Source organism: Salmo salar, chromosome ssa12 (assembly GCF_905237065.1).
Source record: "Salmo salar chromosome ssa12, Ssal_v3.1, whole genome shotgun sequence".
Lineage (NCBI taxonomy): Eukaryota > Metazoa > Chordata > Actinopteri > Salmoniformes > Salmonidae > Salmo > Salmo salar.
The window spans coordinates 43,345,366-43,365,271 of NC_059453.1; the positions used below are offsets into that span (position 1 = coordinate 43,345,366).

Below are 19,906 nucleotides of genomic sequence, written 5' to 3' on the forward strand. Positions count from 1 at the left end.
AACCCCTATTATTCTTGACCACTGAGAATGGGCGCATATCCGTGGCTATAAACATACCTATCGCTCTTGTAATTTCTTTGGCCCGGTCAGAATCAGCTGCGAAGGAAGCTTGAATCAGAGGGAAGACAAAGTTCCGTCTTGCTCCAGTGGTAGGAATACTGGGTGATGTCGACGTAAATGTGTCAACATGTTTGAGTTGTTGGCAGCTGCATAGGATGTTCTCGTTGAGCAGTGGCGACATACTCTCTCTGTCCATCGCTGTTGTAATCTACTGGGAAGCCAACATTTTCCCAAACTGGAGATTTAAACAATGATTGAGAGAATCCTCCTGGTTTGTCGACCCCACCACTCACCATCGGACCGAACTAGTTCCCGGCTGCACCTCACAAAAGGACAGTTTGCAATGCGCCAATTAAGATTTTGAATTTTGATTACAACATGCTATAGTTGTTTTAACGGAATGGCCTGAAACTGTTTGGTTTTTTTTCAGCTCCGATTTACCCGAGGCATAGCCTATAGGCCAAGATCCCCATACCAAACAGTTCAGTACTAATATGTGTACCGTTACACCCGTAATAGACATCCTATCCCTTTCCATTGTGAATGGATCCACTAGCAGACTGCTTGGGAGATTTTGAGGTTGAGATGAATAATTACTACTGTAGTTTACTGGGGTCTCCAGGGACCCAATTAATTACAGGGAGGGAAGAAAAGTACTTCTAACTTCCTCTCCCTCTTCTAATGGCTCCATTTAATCAACAACCATTCAGGGAAAACTAGCAAATGAGCATGTAATGTTTTACTACAGTACGTTGACTACAATTAACCTCTCTGAATGTTGGCCCCCGTATGAAGATATTCATATAGCACAGGATTAAAAGGAGCTCTGTCAGGACCGGTTTAATTCTATAGTTCAAAGAGTGAATTTTTGAAATCTTATTTGACAGTTGGGACCTATTTTAGGTTATTCAATGCACCTCAAAGAATTTGCACGCTTTCCTTCCCTCCGTTCTCGAATATTGTCCCTTTGAACCCAAGGTGGATGGCGGCGCAAATTGGGGCTGACTGCAACAGGACGCTCTGTCTGTTTCTGGTTTGCGATATTGAACTCGCTTGAGGTTTTTCATACTCCGGGAAGAATTTCATGTGCCATATATACCAGACCCGTCCTAATAGCCACATCTGAGAGCGCGAGCACTGACTTTGAAATTAAGAGGTCATTTGCTTTTAATGAAAGTTATCCCCCCAAAATCACGCACACAGTCTGCATTGATGTTAAATGCACAGCCATTTGAATCCGAACAAGCTTCTCTTAAAAGAGTAATGAATAGGAGAAAAAGATTACCCATCAATACCCATTTTATTCTCTGCAAGAGCAGTTGAGACGCCGACCTAAGAAAGCGATCATTGTAAATCATTGAAGAAGCTTGAAAATATATTTTGGTCATTGGAATGACATCAAATAACACTCCATTGGAGGATGTGACGAGACGATGGGTTAAAGAATATTCAGACTCAAACCTGTTTTTTGTTAGGCCAATATGTAACGTTACAATGAAAAACAAGTAAGCTGTTAGAAAAATGTCTCCCAGGTGGGTGTTCTGTACATCCATCAATGTTTTGCAGTCATGGTAACATGTTGTGTCCAAAATGGCACCCTTTTATATTACACTACTTTTGACCAGAGCCCCTATAGGAAGAAGTGGTGCACTATAAAATAAATAGGGTGCCATTTGGGACGTACCCATGGCCATAAATTACCTAATATATGGGCATTTAATACTTAAAATACTTAAAATCTCCTTCTAATCCGAGCACTTCAACTGGAACTCCGAATTAGGGAAATGTGCTGAAGAGTGATTTCATGAATTGCCAACATTTCATTAACATACATTGACTTTGAACATGCACATTTTGAATGGTCTTTTCCTTATTTTCCCCCACCAATCAAGTTGCGTACATGCCTGCCCTGATTCAGAAAAATAATGATTTATTCATGCGTCAACAAAAATAGCTGTTATCTTAACTACAGGTTAATGAAAGCCAGAGACAACCAAGTTATAGACAACCTTGCTATGGTCTGGAAAGGGATGAAGTAATATCAAGTCCTATATGCATATGGAGCGATTTTAGTGCCAACAGCATTTTTTATTTTATTCCATCATTTAGAATTTGTATTAGGGTATTGAATTTACAAGCCAATATAAGCATTTCGCTACACTCGCATTAACATCTGCTAACCATGTGTATGTGACCAAAAATGTTGATTTGAATGTAATATTTTTTGAATTTGTAATGCACAAATGTAATCATTGAATAAAACATTTAACTTGTATTTCATGATTTGAAATGGAATAAATATTACATTTCAGTTTTAAAATTCAAATTCATTGATATATTCTGTTTCAATATGGTAGATATTGCATTCAATGTCTGTATCAAGTTTACAAATTATCATTTAAAGTTGATATAAGTTTCATATATTAAACTTATCAGATGCGTTCAGATTCAGTTATAAAATACAGTTCTCTAAATTCAGATTCAAAACCAGAGACAACATCCTGGTACTTTGCCAACCAGGAAAAGTAGAGGAGAAGAGAGAGAATCAAACACTCTTTGTGGTCTGAAGCCAATGTGGCATGTTACATTTATTTTCTTTTTATTTGGCTCTAGCGTTTAAACCGTTTTGCCTATAAGCTATTCCTAAAAGCTAAGACTCTGGAAAATGGGTGTACCTTCTGTTCCCATCCTATAATGAACACAGGTAGCGCAGGACACGTTAGAAGGGAGTGTCACAAAACACGCCATTTGCCCCCCATAAGAATATTAGCTAAAGCCTATAGGGATATATTCAGGAAGTTCATGTAAAGGACGACACGCTGCTTGCTAGCCTTGGGCGGTAAACCATATACCGGGGTATTTGCAAATGGTTTTCAAAACCGTTGCATCTATTTCTTACGTTTTTCTTTACATTTTAATATTTGTAGCTACTTTTTTAAGTAAATACCTGCAGTCAACTTGTGCAATATGTTAGAAGATAAAGCAGTTTGCATTCTTCCTTTCACCTGTCACGTTATTTGACATTATGAAGCTTACCATAGTTTCCCAGAACAGTTGAGTCAGTCACATGTTTGTTTGTAAATAGCACAACTGGAGAAAGCGGGAGCATGTGAGTCCAACTTGTGTATTGACGGGTCACGTTTTATATTGAAAGTCAAGTGTTTTTTTGCTTCAGTAGAGTGATCAGGGACATGCAACTATAGTTTTCCTTCACAGAAAATACATTAATGCAGCACATTCAGCAGAAAATAGCATCATTTTAATCTGATGGCAACACTATTGGGCTGGCAGCCACAGAAGTAGGCTAATTGAGTGTACAATGAAAAAGCAAGGTGTTTTTGTGGCCCCTTGTGTACTAAGCTGGTAATACCGTAAATCCTGTAACGACGATATGAACATCTGGATACCCTGTTGCTTGCCTAACTTCTTATGGATCAGTGGATCACCTCGTCAACTTCCGGTGAAATTGCAGAGCGCCAAATTCAAATTAAATTACTATAAATATTTAACTTTCTTGAAATCCCAAGTGCAATACATCAAAATAAAGCTTAACTTGTTGTTAATCCAGCCACCGTGTCAGATTTCAAAAAGGCATTTACGGCGAAAGCAAACCATGCGATTATCTGAGGACAGCGCTCGGCACACAAAACATTACAAACAGTTAGCAGCCAAGTAGATTAGTCACGAAAGTCAGAAATGGCAATAAAATGTATCACTTACCTTTGATCTTTGCATGGTTGCACTCACAAGACTCCCAGTTACACAAATGTTTTTGTTCGATAAAGTCCCTTTTTTATATCCAAAAATCTCCATTGTGTTAGCGCGTTTTGTTCAGTAATCCAATGGCTCAAATGCGGTCACAAGAGGCAGACGAAAATTCCAAATAGTATCCGTAAAGTTCGTAGAAACATGTCAAACGATGTTTATAATCAATCCTCAGGTTGTTTTTAGCCTAAATAATCGATAATATTTCAACCGGACAAAAGCGTCGTCAATATAAAAGAAAAGTGCGCTCTCGGGATTGCGCACCAAACAGGTTGGGGACTTTCCACTGGCCTCTCATTGAAACTGCTCATTCTCCCAAATTTTTCTGAATAAAGGCCTGAAACAATGTCTAAAGACTGTTCACAGCTAGTGGAAGCCATAGGGAATGGAATCTGGGTCCTATCCCTTTAAATGGTGGATAGGCTTTCAATGGAAAAACACCAATTTCAAAATAATAGCACTTCTGGATGGATTTTCCTCAGGTTTTCGCCTGCCATTTCAGTTCTGTTATACTCAGACATTATTTTAACAGTTTTGGAAACTTTAGTGTTTTCTATCCAAATCTACCAATTATATGCATATCCTAGCCTGAGAAGCAGGCAGTTTATTTTGGGCACGCTTTTCATCCAAAATTCTGAATGCTGCCCCCTATCCCAAAAAAGTTAACGGGTAGGTTACTGCTTCCACCTGATTCAGCTACTACCGAGACTCAAACTCAGGACCTCTGCCTCGCAAACACACGACTGCCCTTGTGAAGCATTCCAACCCACCGCGCTATTGAAAAATACCTTATTCAATTGTGCAAGGGGTGACACTTCAGGCTGATGAGTGAGTTGCACAGATCCCCATCTGCTACATTCGCCCCCCAAACTCAGTCCACAGTGACCCCAGTGGTTGAGCTCAGCACAACTGTAGATCCGTGTCCAGTGGCACCGTTGTAAAGGGCGTCACGCTGCCTGCATAGCGAGTACCGCTTCCCCATCTACTACACTAATACAAGTCGTCAAGATCCAGCAAGGTTACTCATAAAAACAGCGTTGTTTGGTGATCCATGCTTATGTAATGAGCAACCTGAAGATGTGTTAGTTTCAAGTCTCCAGCAAAGGTACTCATTGTAAGGGTAGTGTGACTGACTGGGTTAAGACTGTGTTAGTCTGTTGAGCTGCCTAGGCATTGGTCCTGTTACTTGGATGGAGTTCTTCAAGGAGGAGGTCAAAGGGGGGTGAAGTGTAACACCGGTGGTTAGGTGACCACACTTGTGTGACTCGTAATTTGCTGATACATGAACAGTTGCATTGTCTGGTGCACAGGAGACCTGGGTTAGAATCTCATCAAACTAACATGTCTTCAGGTCTCACGCAAGGTTGCTCATCACATGCATGGATCAGCAAACCACCTCTGATGCACTCTCATTAAATGGGGTGCACAGATCCTTCTGCTTCTCTTTGCCACTGAAAGTGTTGTTGTGCAGTAGGCCGGATTTCGAACCCAGTCAGTTATATTGGTGCTGCGATCTCTGAGTATCAGTACAAAGGGGCGTGAAATGGAACTGAGGTGGTTCGATAAGTAACCTTGCTGGAAACTTAAAAACTTGTGTTAGCTTCCTGAACTCTTCCCTATGCGCTTTAGCTAGGTGGGCTAACAGTCTTGTGACATGCAGAAGACGGTTCGAACCCATTCAGTCACAAGAGCAAGAATAAATAGTAGGGATGTAACAATTCACCAATACGCATCGGTCCCCGGTTCAAATGTTGAGTGCATCGGTCCGCAAGACCTCAAACCGATCTAAATGTAGCATGCTTCCGTCAGAAAAATCAGTTAAAATGTTACCAATCGCGGGTTCACAATATTTTTTGCTAATATACTTTCTTTTTATTGATCTGAAAATAAGTAATCTTTGTGACAATTGATGTGAACCCTCCTTCAGTGTCGAACTAAATATGTAACTAAATATGTAACTGCGTTGACAGTCATTGATCTACAAGTCATTTTGCATGTCGAATAACCCTAGGCAATATCAGTAGCCTAGTCAAACTGTGCTCTATGCGCTGCGCTGCTTGCTGACCAAAGAGAGGTAGGCATAGTCCTGATCAGGCATATCTGCGTGTCACCTTAAGCATTCAAATGCGTGTAAAATGGCTTGTGCAATATTAGGCTTTATTAGTTGAGTGACAACCACTGTAATTTGCTAGGTTGTTATCAAATGCGCTGTTGAAAATTGTGTTTTACCGGAATAAAAGTTAGCTACCAGAGGCCCAACTCTTATCTGGCTATAAGCTACCTGATGATCATAGCTTAGCATAAATTAGATTTTTACATAGTTCAGGTTCACAATCAGCAATTGTTTTGGTAGTTTTGCTTTAAACAATCAGTGTATATAGTAATTTTTAGATATACAGGGTAAAGTTAATAATTTCATAACGAGGACAGCAATCACTTTTGCGAGCCGCACTGCATGGCCGTAGCCGGAGGAGAAGAGAAACTCACTCCGTAAAAATGTAGGGGGTGAAGTCCAAAGTTGTGCTATATATTCATTGGCTATGTCATAGCTGATATTTTTTAAGATGAATATTAATACATTATCTCAAATGCTTTTAATCTTCAAAAATGAAAAGTATTGCTTAAATATATAAACCCAACATGTAACAATTTCAAAATTTTTACTGAGTTACATACTGTACAGTTCATATAAGGAAATGAATCAATTGCAATAAATATTTTAGGCCCAAATCTATGGATTTCACATGACTGGGCAGGGGAGCCAGCCAATCAGAAAGAATTTTCCCTCACAAAAGAGCTTTATTACAGACAGAAATACTCAGTTTCATCAGCTGTCCAGACGATCCCGCAGGTGAAGAAGCCGAAAGTGGAGGTCCCTGGTTGGCGTGGTTACACGTAGTCTGCAGTTGTGAGACCGGTTGGACATACTACCAAATTCTCTAAAACGATGGAGGCGGCTTGTGGTAGAGAAATTACCATTCAATTCTCTGGAAACAGCTTTGGTGGACATTCTTGCAGTCAGCATGCCAATTTCACGCTCCCTCAACTTGAGACATATTTGGCATTGTGTTGTGTGACAAAATTGAACATTTTAGCGTGGCCTTTTATTGTCCCCAACACATGGTGTACCTGTGTAATAATCAGCTCCTTGATATGCCACACCTGTCAGGTGGATGGATTATCCTAGCAAATGAGAAATGCTCACTAACAGGGATGATAACAAAACATTTCATATAAATAAGCTTTTTGTGCGTATGGAACATTTCTGGGATCTTTTATTTCATCATGAAAAATGGGACCAATGCTTTACTTGTTTATATTTTGTACAGTATAATTAGTGGTTAATCGGAATTTCAGATCAAAAGTGGGGTGACAAAAGGCATACATTGCACCCCCACTGATAGTGGGGTGGTAGATGTCTAGTCTCCCTTGTAGTTCTGCTCAGGAACACACACACACACACACACACACACACACAGATCCAGCTCAGAGAGGCCCAGCTCATGAGCTCAATCAGCAGCAGATTTGAATTTAGAATGAAAAATGAATGTGGAATGAGACAGGGCTATTCAACTATTCTTATGTGGGCCAAATTCAAATGCTAGAGCCAAATTCAATGGAAGACAATAAAATCAGCATTCTACATTGGCTTCAGAAACCGCCATAAGTTTCTGTTTACCACAGAGTGTTTGATTCTCTGTTCTCATCTACCTTTCCTTACTGGCAAAGTATCAGGATGTTGTCTCAGATTTAGAATATGAATTTAGAGAACTGCGTTTTGAATCGAATGTGAATCTGAATGCGTCTGAGAAGTTTTATATATGAAGCTTTGATAAGCCTGAAATCAGTAGAGGTTCCTAAGAGGAAGAGGGTCATCCTACAGTGTAAAAAAATGTATGTGTGTGTGTAAATAGTGAAACATTAAAGTTATCATTTTTAGATAAAACTATACAAAATACAGTTGAAGTCGGAAGTTTACGTACACTTAGGTTGGAGTCACTCCACAAATTTCTTGTAAACAAAATATAGTTTTGGCAAGTCAGTTAGGACATCTACTCTTTGCATGACAAGTCATTTTTCCAGCAATTGTTTACAGACAGATTATTTCCCTTATAATTCACTGTATCACAATGCCAGTGGGTCAGAAGTTTACATACACTAAGTTGACTGTGCCTTTAAACGGCTTGGAAAATTCCAGAAAATTATGTTATGGCTTTAGAAGCTTCTGATAGGCTAATTGACATCATCTGAGTCAATTGTAGGTGTACCTGTGGATGTATTTCCAAGGCCTACCTTCAAACTCAGTGCTTCTTTGCTTGACATCATGGGAAAATCTAAAGAAATCAGCCAAGACCTCAGAAAAAAAGATTGTAGACCTCCACAAGTCTGGTTCATCCTTGGGACCAATTTCCAAACGCCTGAAGGTACCACGTTCATCTGTATAAACAATAGTACGCAAGTAATAACATCATGGGACCACGCAGGCGCATACCGCTCAGGAAGGAGACGCATTCTGTCTCCAAGAGATGAACGTACTTTGGTGCGAAAAGTGCAAATCAATCCCAGAACAACAGCAAAGGACCTTGTGAAGATGCTGGAGGAAACAGGTACAGAAGTATCTATATCCACAGTAAAACGAGTCCTATATCGACAGAACCTGAAAGGCTGCTCAGCAAGGAAGAAGCCACTGCTCCAAAACCGCCATAAAAAAGACAGACTACGATTTGTAACTCCACATGGGGACAAAGATCGTAGTTTTTGGAGAAATGTCCTCTGGGTGGCAGCATCATGTTGTGGGGGTGCTTTGCTGCAGGAGGGACTGGTGCACTTCACAAAATAGATGGCATCATGAGGGAGGAAAATTATGTGGATATATTGAAGCAACATCTCAAGACATCAGTCAGGAAGTTAAAGCTTGGTCGCAAATGGGTCTTCCAAATGGATAATGACCCCAAGCATACTTCCAAAGTTGTGGCAAAATGGCTTAAGGACAACAAAGTCAAGGTATTGGAGTGGCCATCACAAAGCCCTGACCTCAAGCCTGTAGAACATTTGTGGGCAGAACTGAAACGGTGTGCGAGCAAGGAGGCCAACAAACCTGACTCAGTTACACCAGCTCTGTCGGGACAAATGGGCCAAAATTCACCCAATTTATTGTGGGAAGCTTGTGGAAGGCTACCTGAAACATTTGTCTCAAGTTAAACAATTTAAAGGCAATACAATCAAATACTAATTGAGTGTATGTGAACTTCTGACCCACTGGGAATGTGATGAAATAAATAAAAGCTGAAATAAATCACTCTACCATTATTCTGACATTTCACATTCTTAAAATAAAGTGGTGATCTTAACTGACCTAAGACGGGACGTTTTTACTAGGATTAAATGTCAGGAATTCTTATTTTACCTTTCATGTAGTTAATGCAGGTCATTTAGTATTCAACAACCTGACTCCGAGAAGAATGCTATTTATGTCAGCTAACTGAGTTTAACCTCTCTTGGCGCATGAACCGCTAGCGGGACACCTATGACAATATCCGGTGAAATTACAGAGCACAAAAATCGTAATATTAAACATTAATGAAAAAGCTTAACTTCTTGTTAATCCAACCGCGTTGTCAGATTTCAAAAAGGCTTTACGGCAAAAGCATACCATGCGATTATCTGAGGACTGCGCCCCACACCAAAATACTTTTTCAACCAGCACAGGCGTCACAAAATCACAAATAGAGATTAAATGAATCACTTACCTTTTGAAGATCTTCCTCTGTTTGCAATCCCAAGGGTCCCAGCTACACAATGAATGGTTGTTTTGTTCGATAGTCCTTTCTTTATATCCAAAATAGTCTTAGTTGGCGCCAATGATCTCAGTAATCCACTCGTTCAACATGCATACAAACGAATCCAAAAAGTTATTGGTAAAGTTTGTCCAAACAAGTCAAACAATGTTTCTAATTAATCCTCAGGTTCTCTATCTAAATAAACGATAATATTTAAGCTGGAGAATAGTATGTTCAATAGGGAAGATAAATTACAAAGCGTGCGCACCTCATTCACGCATCACCAAGACTACTTTTCTAATGAGACACCTTGGAGTTCTTCCAACTACTTTCTAATTTTTCAAAAAACAAGCCTGAAACCCTTTATGAAGACTGTTGACATCTAGTGGAAGCCATAGGAACTGCAATCTGGGTCCTATCTATTTGTATTTCCCATAGGCTAGCACTGAAATGGCCTGTGACCTCAAAAAAAAATTAGGGTGGATTTTCCTCGGGTTTTCGCCTGCTTTATCAGTTCTATTATACTCACAGACATTATTCTTTTCAGTGTTTTCTATCCAATGCTATGAAGTATATGCATATCCTAGCTTCTGGGCCTGAGTAACAGGCAGTTTACTTTGGGCACGTCAGTCATCCAAAATTCCGAACAAAAACCAGTCTCCAAAACAGGTTAAATGCATTTGGCAAAGGTGTATGTAAACTTCCGACTCCAGCTGTATATTCATATCACCAAATAACTGACTAAAATACACTGTTTTACAATGGTCTATAGTAGCCTCAACAGCACTCTCTAGGGTAGCACCATGGTGTAGCCGCAGGACAGCTATTTTCCGTCCTCCTTTGGGTACATTGACTTCAATACAAAACCTAAGAGGCTCAGTTCTCACCCCCTTCCATAGACTTCCGTAGGACGTCATCCAACCTATCAGAGCTCTTGGAGTATGAACTGACATCTAGTCCATCCAATCAAAGGATCAGAGAATGAATCTAGTACTGAAAACATAAGCTACAGCTAGCTAGCAGTGCATAAAGTGTGGTGAGTAGTTGACTCGAAGAGAGAGAAAGACAACAGTTTAACTAATTAAAGAGAAGCAGCAGAGCGAGAGAGAGAGCTAGCTGTATTTCGTTAGATTTTTTTAGTATTTATTATTATTATTATTCATTTAGTATTCAACAACCTGACTCAAACAGAGAAGAATGCTATTTATGTTAGCTAACTGGCAAAGGCTATCCAACTCCGCAACTCTTCCAAGTTATTGTAAGCTTTCAGTTTTATTTATTTATTGCCATCGGGACCCACCGGTGTAACTGCTAAACTGCTTGGATTGGATTGGATTGTGGGTTCACTAACGCGTTTGTTGACTATAACGTTAATATGGTGACAACCAGGGGTTGGAACCGGTTCAGGGAACAGAACCAAAAAACGGAAAATAACAAACATTTTCAAGGAACAGAATCAGAACTGTTTTTCAGTCCCACAAAAAAATGCAACACAGTGCCTATGCAAAGGCCCTCTGTCACTCAAACGTATTCCAGTGTCTGCCTCACTGCCTGAAAGTGTGTGTGTGTGTGTGTAGGCAACCAGCCTCTCCCCCTCGGAAGCATAGTCTAGTAGCCTACTGACGTTACAAGCATGATACAGAAATTAGGGAGTGATTTTTAATTGGAAAATAATGGATTAACCTTTTCAATGCTAGTTAAAGATACTATAGTTATCACGTTTCACAATGGATTTATTAAGTACAAAAAGGTAAGACATGTTTTTATTTTTATTCTGGTGCTGCTCTGCACACACAAGCTTGTTAGCTAGCTAGCTGGTCCAACGTTAACCTAACTTTCTGAAGTTCAGACATTCAAAGTTCATTCATAGAAGCCGCTCCTCTGTAGGTATAATTATGTGGGCCTAATTCAGATGATGCTGTCATAACAACAACATCCCCTGCACTTCATGCCAAGTGTCCTCCTCCACCCTCTCTCGCACTCTCCCCAAAATTTCAGTCGCACCCTACACTCGTCTGTCCAATGTATGTTAAAAGCTTGCCTGCTCCATAGCAAGCTGCTCGATCTGCACAGAATAGAAACTAAAAAAATTAAATAAACTTGTTATAGTTTTTGCAACTGTTTGGACTAATGCTTACACCCCAGATCAGCTAGATGCAGGCAATAGTGTGCAAGGTGGTATTGAATGTGTCATTGTCTGTCACCTTGATTACTCCAACTTTTGTCTCTCGAGCTGTTTGTTATAAACTTTCATTTGTAGGCTAGATTGTAGCAACCTAATGATGTGTATAGGGCAAATTAGAGTATCAAGTATCATGTAACCTATCGACGTTACATTGAGCTGGGTGGATTGAATATGAATGATAGTCATCCATTTTGCTCTATTAGAAATAAGAAAAAAATCCCTCATCTTAAACGGTACCAATCGTCAGTGTTTTAAAATTATTGTTTGTAAACTTGATACACAGACACTACAGTATTGAAACTGAATATATGGAATTTCAATATTCAATTGAATTTTAAAACTGAATGCAACATTTATGAATTCAATTTGCATTACAAATTCAATATCCTAATGCAAATGAAAATTATGGAATTGAAATACAATTTCTGTTGGCACTGAAATCGCTCCATACATGCGCACTACTCAGCTAAAGTGGCGTTCTGTTGCCCAAATTCTCATAGATCTAACCACGCTGTCTGATTTCAAAAAAGCTTTACAACGAAAGCAAAACATTAGATTATGTCAGCAGAGTACCTAGCCAGAAATAATCAGACACCAATTTTTCAAGCTAGCATATAATGTCACATAAACCCAAACCACAGCTAAATGCAGCACTAACCTTTGATCTTCATCAGATGACAACCCTAGGACATTATGTTATACAATACATGCATGTTTTGTTCAATCAAGTTCATATTTATATCAAAAAACAGCTTTTTACATTAGCATGTGACTAGCATGTGACTAGCATTCCCACCGAACACTGCCGGTGAATTTACTAAATTACTCACCATAAACGTTCACAAAAAGCATAACAATTATTTTAAGAATTATAGATACAGAACTCCTCTATGCACTCGATATGTCCGATTTTAAAATAGCTTTTCGGTGAAAGCACATTTTGCAATATTCTCAGTAGATAGCCCGGCATCACAGGGCTAGCTATTTAGACACCCAGCAAGTTTAGCACTCACCAAAGTCAGATTTACTATAAGAAAAATGTTATTACCTTTGCTGTTCTTCGTCAGAATGCACTCCCAGGACTTCTACTTCAATAACAAATGTTGGTTTGGTTCAAAATAATCCATAGTTATATCCAAACAGCGGCGTTTTATTCGTGCGTTCAAGACACTATCCGAAAGGGTAAATAAGGGTGACGAGCATGGCGCAATTCGTGACAAAAAATGTCTAAATATTCCATTACCGTACTTCGAAGCATGTCAACCGCTGTTTAAAATCAATTTTTATGCAATTTTTCTCATAAAAAAGCGATAATATTCCAACCGGGAATCTGCGTTTAGGTAAACAGACGAAAGAAAATAAAGCATTCGGTCGACTCGGGCACGCGCCTAAGCCCATAGTACTCTGATCGGCCACTTGCCAAAAGCGATAATGTGTTTCAGCCAGAGCCTGCCTCGATATTGTTCTGCTTTTTCCCGGGCTCGGAGAGCCTATGTGAGCCGTAGGAAGTGTCACGTTAGAGCAAAGATCCTCAGTCTTCAATAAAAAGAGCCCAGATGAAACACAACTTGTCAGACAGGCCACTTCCTGCATGGAATCTTCTCAGGTTTTGGCCTGCCATTTGAGTTCTGTTATACTCACAGACACCATTCAAACAGTTTTAGAAATTTTAGGGTGTTTTCTATCCAAAGCCAATAATTATATGCATATTCTAGTTACTGGGCAGGAGTAGTAACCAGATTAAATCGGGTACGTTTTTTATCCGGCCGTGTCAATACTGCCCCCTAGCCCTAACAGGTTAATGGATAGGTCCAGGTAGTCCCTCCCTGTTTGTCTGTTTTCTTCCATTTGGTACCTAATGAACACAATTCTGTTAATGTATTTGTTTCTTTCTGCTGTGCCCTGTATTCCAGTGATGCTGCAGCCTTTCGACTACGATCCCAACGAGAAAAGCAAACACAAGTTCATGGTGCAGTCCATGTTGGCTCCCCCCGAAATGACGGACATGGAGGGAGTGGTGAGTGTCCCATCACCCGTCCTCACACACGCACACACTGACACACATACACATACTAGAGAAGAGATGCACCAATATGAAAATCCGGGCTGATGATAATAACAGATATTTACCTGACCACATATGCTCTTATGGCTGATATATCATGCATACCTGATCATCATCTACCGATATAACGAATATATCGTGCATACCTGACAGTTATCTGCTGATACCAATATGACTGATATATTGTGCATACCTGACACACACACATGCTTTGCGTCCCATAGAACCCAGATATCAGCCTAGGCCCTAAGGTCACACCCTGAGGGAGATAAGGACAAAGAAGGGATAGGAGATCCGTGATCCTAGGCCCACAGCCTGAGTGAGGACCTAGCAACAAACCATACAAACAGTGCATGCAATATCCACTGTCACCGCTTTGTGTGTGGTTTTGTTCTCTCTTACACAATATCTGTCTGTTTGTCTTTAAGTCTCGTTTGCATGCAGTAGTAGGCCTAATCAATCTCTTGTGGGCTTTCTCTGCAGTGACAGGACTCTTGAGAATTTGGTTTCATATTGCGATTTAAGAAACACACACAGGAACACACACAGGAATGGTGAGAAACTAGACACCGCCGAGCCTGAAATCAAGCCGACGCTTTTGCCAAGCCCTCTTGATTGTGACAGAACAGAAAGGTTAGATAAACACTTCACACAAGTGGAGGAGGACAATGGGAAACAAATCTCACTGCCGGTAAACCACTGTCCAGTGTGGTTTCCCTTGCCGTTGCTGACAAGTCTTGGCTGTGGTCTCTTTCCCTCCATGTTTCTCTTCTTTGTGGCCTGGTGGATATGGCAGTTGGTGCAGACGGGGAGATGCTTTTTCAGGCACGACCTCAGGCCCAGCTGTACCTCTCCCTACTCTAACCCCCATTTTCTCTCTGTCTCTCTCCACCATGTCTGTCTGCAGTGGAAGGAGGCAAAGCCAGAGGAGCTGATGGACTCCAAGCTGAGGTGTGTCTTTGAGCTTCCAGCGGAAAATGAGAAAACGGTGGGTTCCATAGTCTCTCTCACCTCGCCCTCTTCGTCTTCTTCTCTCTTGCAGTGTTTCTATATGTACTTGTCTCTTTGTCTACCTGCCTTTCTCTTTATTGCTCCCCCCTCTTTTCTCCTTCCCTCTTTCAGTGCTCCTCTCTGTTCTCATCTCCTTCTGTCGTCCTCTCTTTCCTCTTCCGCCTCTCACACACACTTATTTTTCTCTCCATCTCAGCCATTACACGCCTGTACAACTGGTGATTTAGTCGAGTGGAGAAAATCCCTGTCGGCCTGTCATCGGGACAATGTGCCGTGGAGAAGAGGCAGAGCTCCCCTTGCCAAGCCCCAGCCATAGCCATAGTTCCCTGGGCCACTCTCACTTGTCACACACAGTTTATTATTGTTCTGATTACTCTGCAAACCACACTCGGGTTTTAGGAGATCATTTCCTCCTGGGATGAGCAGAAAATATAATCCCCATAAACAAAATGAAGACGAAAATGTGCTTGGGCTGTTGTTTTTTGTGAATTATGAATAGCGAGATACAAAAGCTGGTTTCCATTTTCACTCCAAACTATGTGGCACAAGGTTGCTGCTCCCAGCCATGTATCTCTTTTTGGAAGCTCCCCGGGTGGATTGGGGGATTGCACAGCGTAGGATTGGGTGGGTGGGTGGGTGGGTGCGCCTGCCTCCCTGGGTGCGTGTGTACGTCATGCCTGCAGCTGAAGTTACCAAATGCAGTTTGTAACATTCACCTTCTCCATATTGATTCCCAATTGTATGACATCACATTTTAAGTATGTTTCTGCATATGTACCGAGATGTTTAAATAAACTTAAACCCTCCACCCATAGCACCATGACATGGACGCCAACAAGATGATGTCGTCCAACCTGCTCAAGTCGGAGTCATCCACACTGTCCATGAAGTCTATGAGCTCCACCCTGGACGATGGCGAGGTGAAGAAGATCATGGAGGAGTGTAAGAGGTTGCAGATGGAGGCACAGCGGCTACGGGAAGAGAATAAACAGATCAGGGTAAGTTATTCTGCGTCCCAAATGCCCCCCTTTGTAGTGAAAAGTGTGCTATTTGGGATGGGGCTGGATAAGTAACCACTATCAAATTCACTGACAGGGATATGGATGCAATGACTCAATCAATGGCTATGTATCAATAATTGAAGAGTAAAAGAATGTATGAATCAATCCCAGATTGCCTCTTTAAAGGGGAAAGACGACGAGTCTGACTCAGAAGCAGCCCACTTCCCGGCGCCCGCCACCTCCCCTTTTAAGTAGTGCCAGAGGCGGAATGGCTCTTGGCAGCTCCCGTCCCAGGGCCCAGATTAAACTAACAGAGCCCCCCCACCCGCTGTTGGGAAATGAAGTGTGTTAAAAGCTGGCGCTTGGCGGAGTCCAAAGGGGCTTTGGTGACGATTTAGGATGAGGATAATACTGATGGTCATTCCCCCCTCTTTCTCTCTTTCTATATTTTTTTCTCTTTCTCCATATCTACCTCTACCCCCTCCCCATTTCTATTTCTCCATATCTGTCCCTCTCTCCCCCTCTATCCATCTCGCTCTCTTTCTACACTCTGTCTCCCCCCCCTTCCAGGAAGACGATGGCCTGCGGATGAGGAAGAGCAACGTGATGTCCTCCCAGCACTCCTCCCACTCCATGGTGAAAGAGGAGGGGCTGAGCCTGCGCACGGTGGCCCTCATCGTACTCTTCTTCGTGGTCGGAGTCATCATCGGCAAGTTGGTCTTGTAAGAGCGAGTGGCAAGCGAGAGACGGCCAACCGCATGCTTTCGGGGGATTGAAACAAACGACGGATTTGGGATTTTTGGTATTCAGAAATGCCATATCAATGGGGTAGTTTTGAAATCGTTAATTTATGTACTAATAAAAAAAGGAGATACGGAAAAAAAATCCATCATGTTATGAACAAACCAACGAGAGAGTTAAAAAAGCAATTGATCATTACATAATCATTCTGGCCTTCCTCCCAAATACTTGCACCACCGATACAAGATGACGAGTAGGAGGAAGAAAAATGCAGATCATTAACCAGGTTTCCATCCAACTTTTTTTATGCGAGTAAAGTACGCTGGATAAATGTCACGACAAGCCGAATGGAAACAGCAAATTTGTCGGTAAACTTTCCAAATGTCGACAAACCAAAATACACTAGACAAGGTGGGATCTTTTTGTGTCAGTGAAATGGTGGTGGAAATGCCTTTATGCACAAATATTGATATAATGACCATCATTTCGAAGTAAACTTGGAGTCACGCGATGATCTAGTATGTGGTCCTCCGACTATGACTCGGGAAAGCATTCAGTTTATTAGGCTACAGGTGAAATAAGTTATGATGAACTTCACAGGGTGGTGAAAGTGCACGGTGATGAGCTTGATGCTCCTTTCCAACAAATAGAGGGGGGTCTTATTCTGGTGACATGATCATCGATGCTTGGCTGCTGTATGACAAAAATAATCTTGTTCTTTTGTCCATAATAATCTCATCATGTAGTAAGCTATACCCACACTGTATCTGCAAGATTTTGGCTAGAGTGCACGTGCCAAGACCAGAGTGGGCACATTCGCTAGGCTATGTAACGCAACAGTTTTTGTGACAAAACCATCAGTAAATTTGAAAATGCGATGGAAACCTATTAAAAAAAAAATATATATATATATATATATATACAGTATATTCGGTACATGGGGAATTTAACTGCAAAAGTTATTTTTATGTGCCCTATGTCATCACGCACAGCCTTTTATCTGTCAATTTGATGGAAACACATCTCTGGTGGGAAAATGTGCATAATTATTTTAATGCGGATTTTAGAATATTCGCATGATTATCTGTCGCCAATTGGATGGAAACCTAGCTATTGATAGTAATTCAAAGCAAAGGATTTTCTAAACACCGGTGGGTGCAGTTGAGTCAGTTTGCGTTGTGTGAATGTCGTTTTCACATATTGTTTATTTTTCCAAGAGGCCGTGGGCATACTCGGTGTAAAGAATCGATAGTAACCCTCTAGTAAAGTGATGCAAGGTGCGCAGCACCTGATTTGGCTCACCTCCTGTAGAAAATTATTGACAGCGATGCTTCAGAAAGTAGGTAACCCCACCTATTTCTGAAGCATCTCTGTCAATCATTTTCTACAGGAGGTGAGCCAAAAAGAGTGCTGCGCACCTTGCATCATATTACTAGAGGGTCACTATCGATTCTTTACACTGAGTATGCCCTCGGCTTCTTACAAAGAAGAATAGCTGCTGCTTTGGCAAAAGCTAATGGGGATCCTTGTAAACCAATAAAACCAATACGCACAGGGTTATTGTCAACCAAACTGACTCCTCCAATCAGAGGCTTTGTATAGACCGGCGATTGGGGAATACCCTTAATCCAGTTGGCAGTATATTCTTGATTGCATGCGTCCAAAAGAGTTACATTTTGGGACATTTTTTATTTAATTGAATTGCTTTTATCATTGTAATGTTTCTTTTCAGCTGTAGGTTTGCACAACTCAATCTTCAGATTATTATTATTGTTTTTTTTGTAGCGTTTTTATGATTTGAAAGTTGTTTTTTTGTAGGGATTGAGGCATTATTTAAAAAATAACACAGCTAAATGAACTCTGGGTCGGTTGGGACTGGGTTACTGGATATAATCCTTTTGCCTTGTGACCGCTATTGGTAAGTTATTCTATGGCAGAAAGGAAGTGACGAAACGGGAGAAAAGGTGCATGTAGAAGTGAATGAGTTTTGGTGAGGTCTAACCCAAAAGTAATGTGCAATACTGCTGTCAGATTTAGGCCTGTGAGTCGTATGTCAGGGATATTGGTCTTTTCCTGCTTTTTTGTTTTGTCAGGTTTTTTCCTTCTCCAAGCCATACATTTGTTGATCTTGTCAGGCAAATGTGTGTGAGTCATCATTTGAATGGTTTATTGCTGTCCTTTCACCGTGCTGTGACAGTCCACTTAACTCTTAAAGAACACTTCTCCAACTATATGGTCATTGTCTTCATCAGCCCCACTAGAGTCATCACCAATAGGTTTTGATGCTTGTTTATTTGTTTCTCATTGAACTGTTATACCCATCACTGCACTGAAGTCATGTTAATTTGAATGCACTATATTCTCAAGAATGATTTTTCCCAGTATCTATCAATGTAACTGTTTTGTTAGTTAGCCAACTCACACAAAAAAAATGAAAGCACACAAAAGCTATATCCTGAAGGGACCATTCTTTACTATTTAAATGTTTTGTCCTTAACAGGATTCATGTCATACACTCAATTTATTTCATCTCACTGTTGCCTATTATGGATTAAAGAATGGGTAACTTGCAGGTATAGAGTTGAGGAAAGCGAGAGAGTGTAACCTACTTTATCTATCTACGTGTGAGCGGAGTGAAGGATAACTTGCTGCTTAGGGAAAGGGCAGAACAGGCCTGAGCTAAGTCTTCCTGACCGTGAGTCACAGCTCGCTGTGTAGTCACGTGAGTCACGTGTTAGCCAGGCTAGAGCTGAGCTACCATCCCAGGAGTTGTGGAAACACTACAATTGACCTGTCCTGGAGTATCTGACCTTCACCGTGATCGATGTAAACAGTCGGGCAACTGTTTTGTATGTATATAAATATCTAAGAAAAAATGCATATTCCTAGTCAAGTAGTCTATGGTGTATAAAAACCAACCTTGTTGGACTATGTAGCATCTTAATAAATTCAATGAATAAACCCTCTACCAAATTATGTGTGAAGTTATTTCCAATTTGTTCAACGAGCCGTCCGGCCCATACTCCATCTGACTGAGGAAGATGAGTACAATACAGCCCTGTTGACAGGTTTCATCTAGCTAACACATTAGGTTGTCACAAGTCAAAGTTCAAATGTTTCTGGTGTTTGGTGTCAAGCTCATCACTGTGTCCGAAGGAGGACAGTTGGAAGACACCACTTTCCCAGTCAAATAATTTCTTAAATATTTGAAAGGGGGAAATGTCAGCATCTGAAATTAGCATTCCCCTCACAGCCAATACATCACCACTGATATCTATAGCTACATTAGTGAGCTTGT

The 19,906-nt window shown here is 40.9% G+C and overlaps 1 protein-coding gene across 2 annotated transcripts in view; it reads left to right on the forward strand.

Annotated features, from left to right (window-relative positions):
• The window catches only part of LOC106565072 (vesicle-associated membrane protein-associated protein B), a 45,681-nt gene extending 26,097 nt beyond the window's left edge, over positions 1–19,584 (forward strand). For both annotated transcript variants that reach the window (XM_014131701.2, XM_014131702.2), the window contains exons 3-6: positions 13,704–13,807; positions 14,763–14,843; positions 15,682–15,864; positions 16,438–19,584. In XM_014131701.2, the coding sequence (XP_013987176.1) occupies positions 13,704–13,807; positions 14,763–14,843; positions 15,682–15,864; positions 16,438–16,593 (524 nt within the window). In that variant the 3' untranslated portion in view covers positions 16,594–19,584. The remainder of the gene's footprint in view (positions 1–13,703; positions 13,808–14,762; positions 14,844–15,681; positions 15,865–16,437) is intronic.
• The last annotated feature ends 322 nt before the right edge of the window (positions 19,585–19,906 follow it).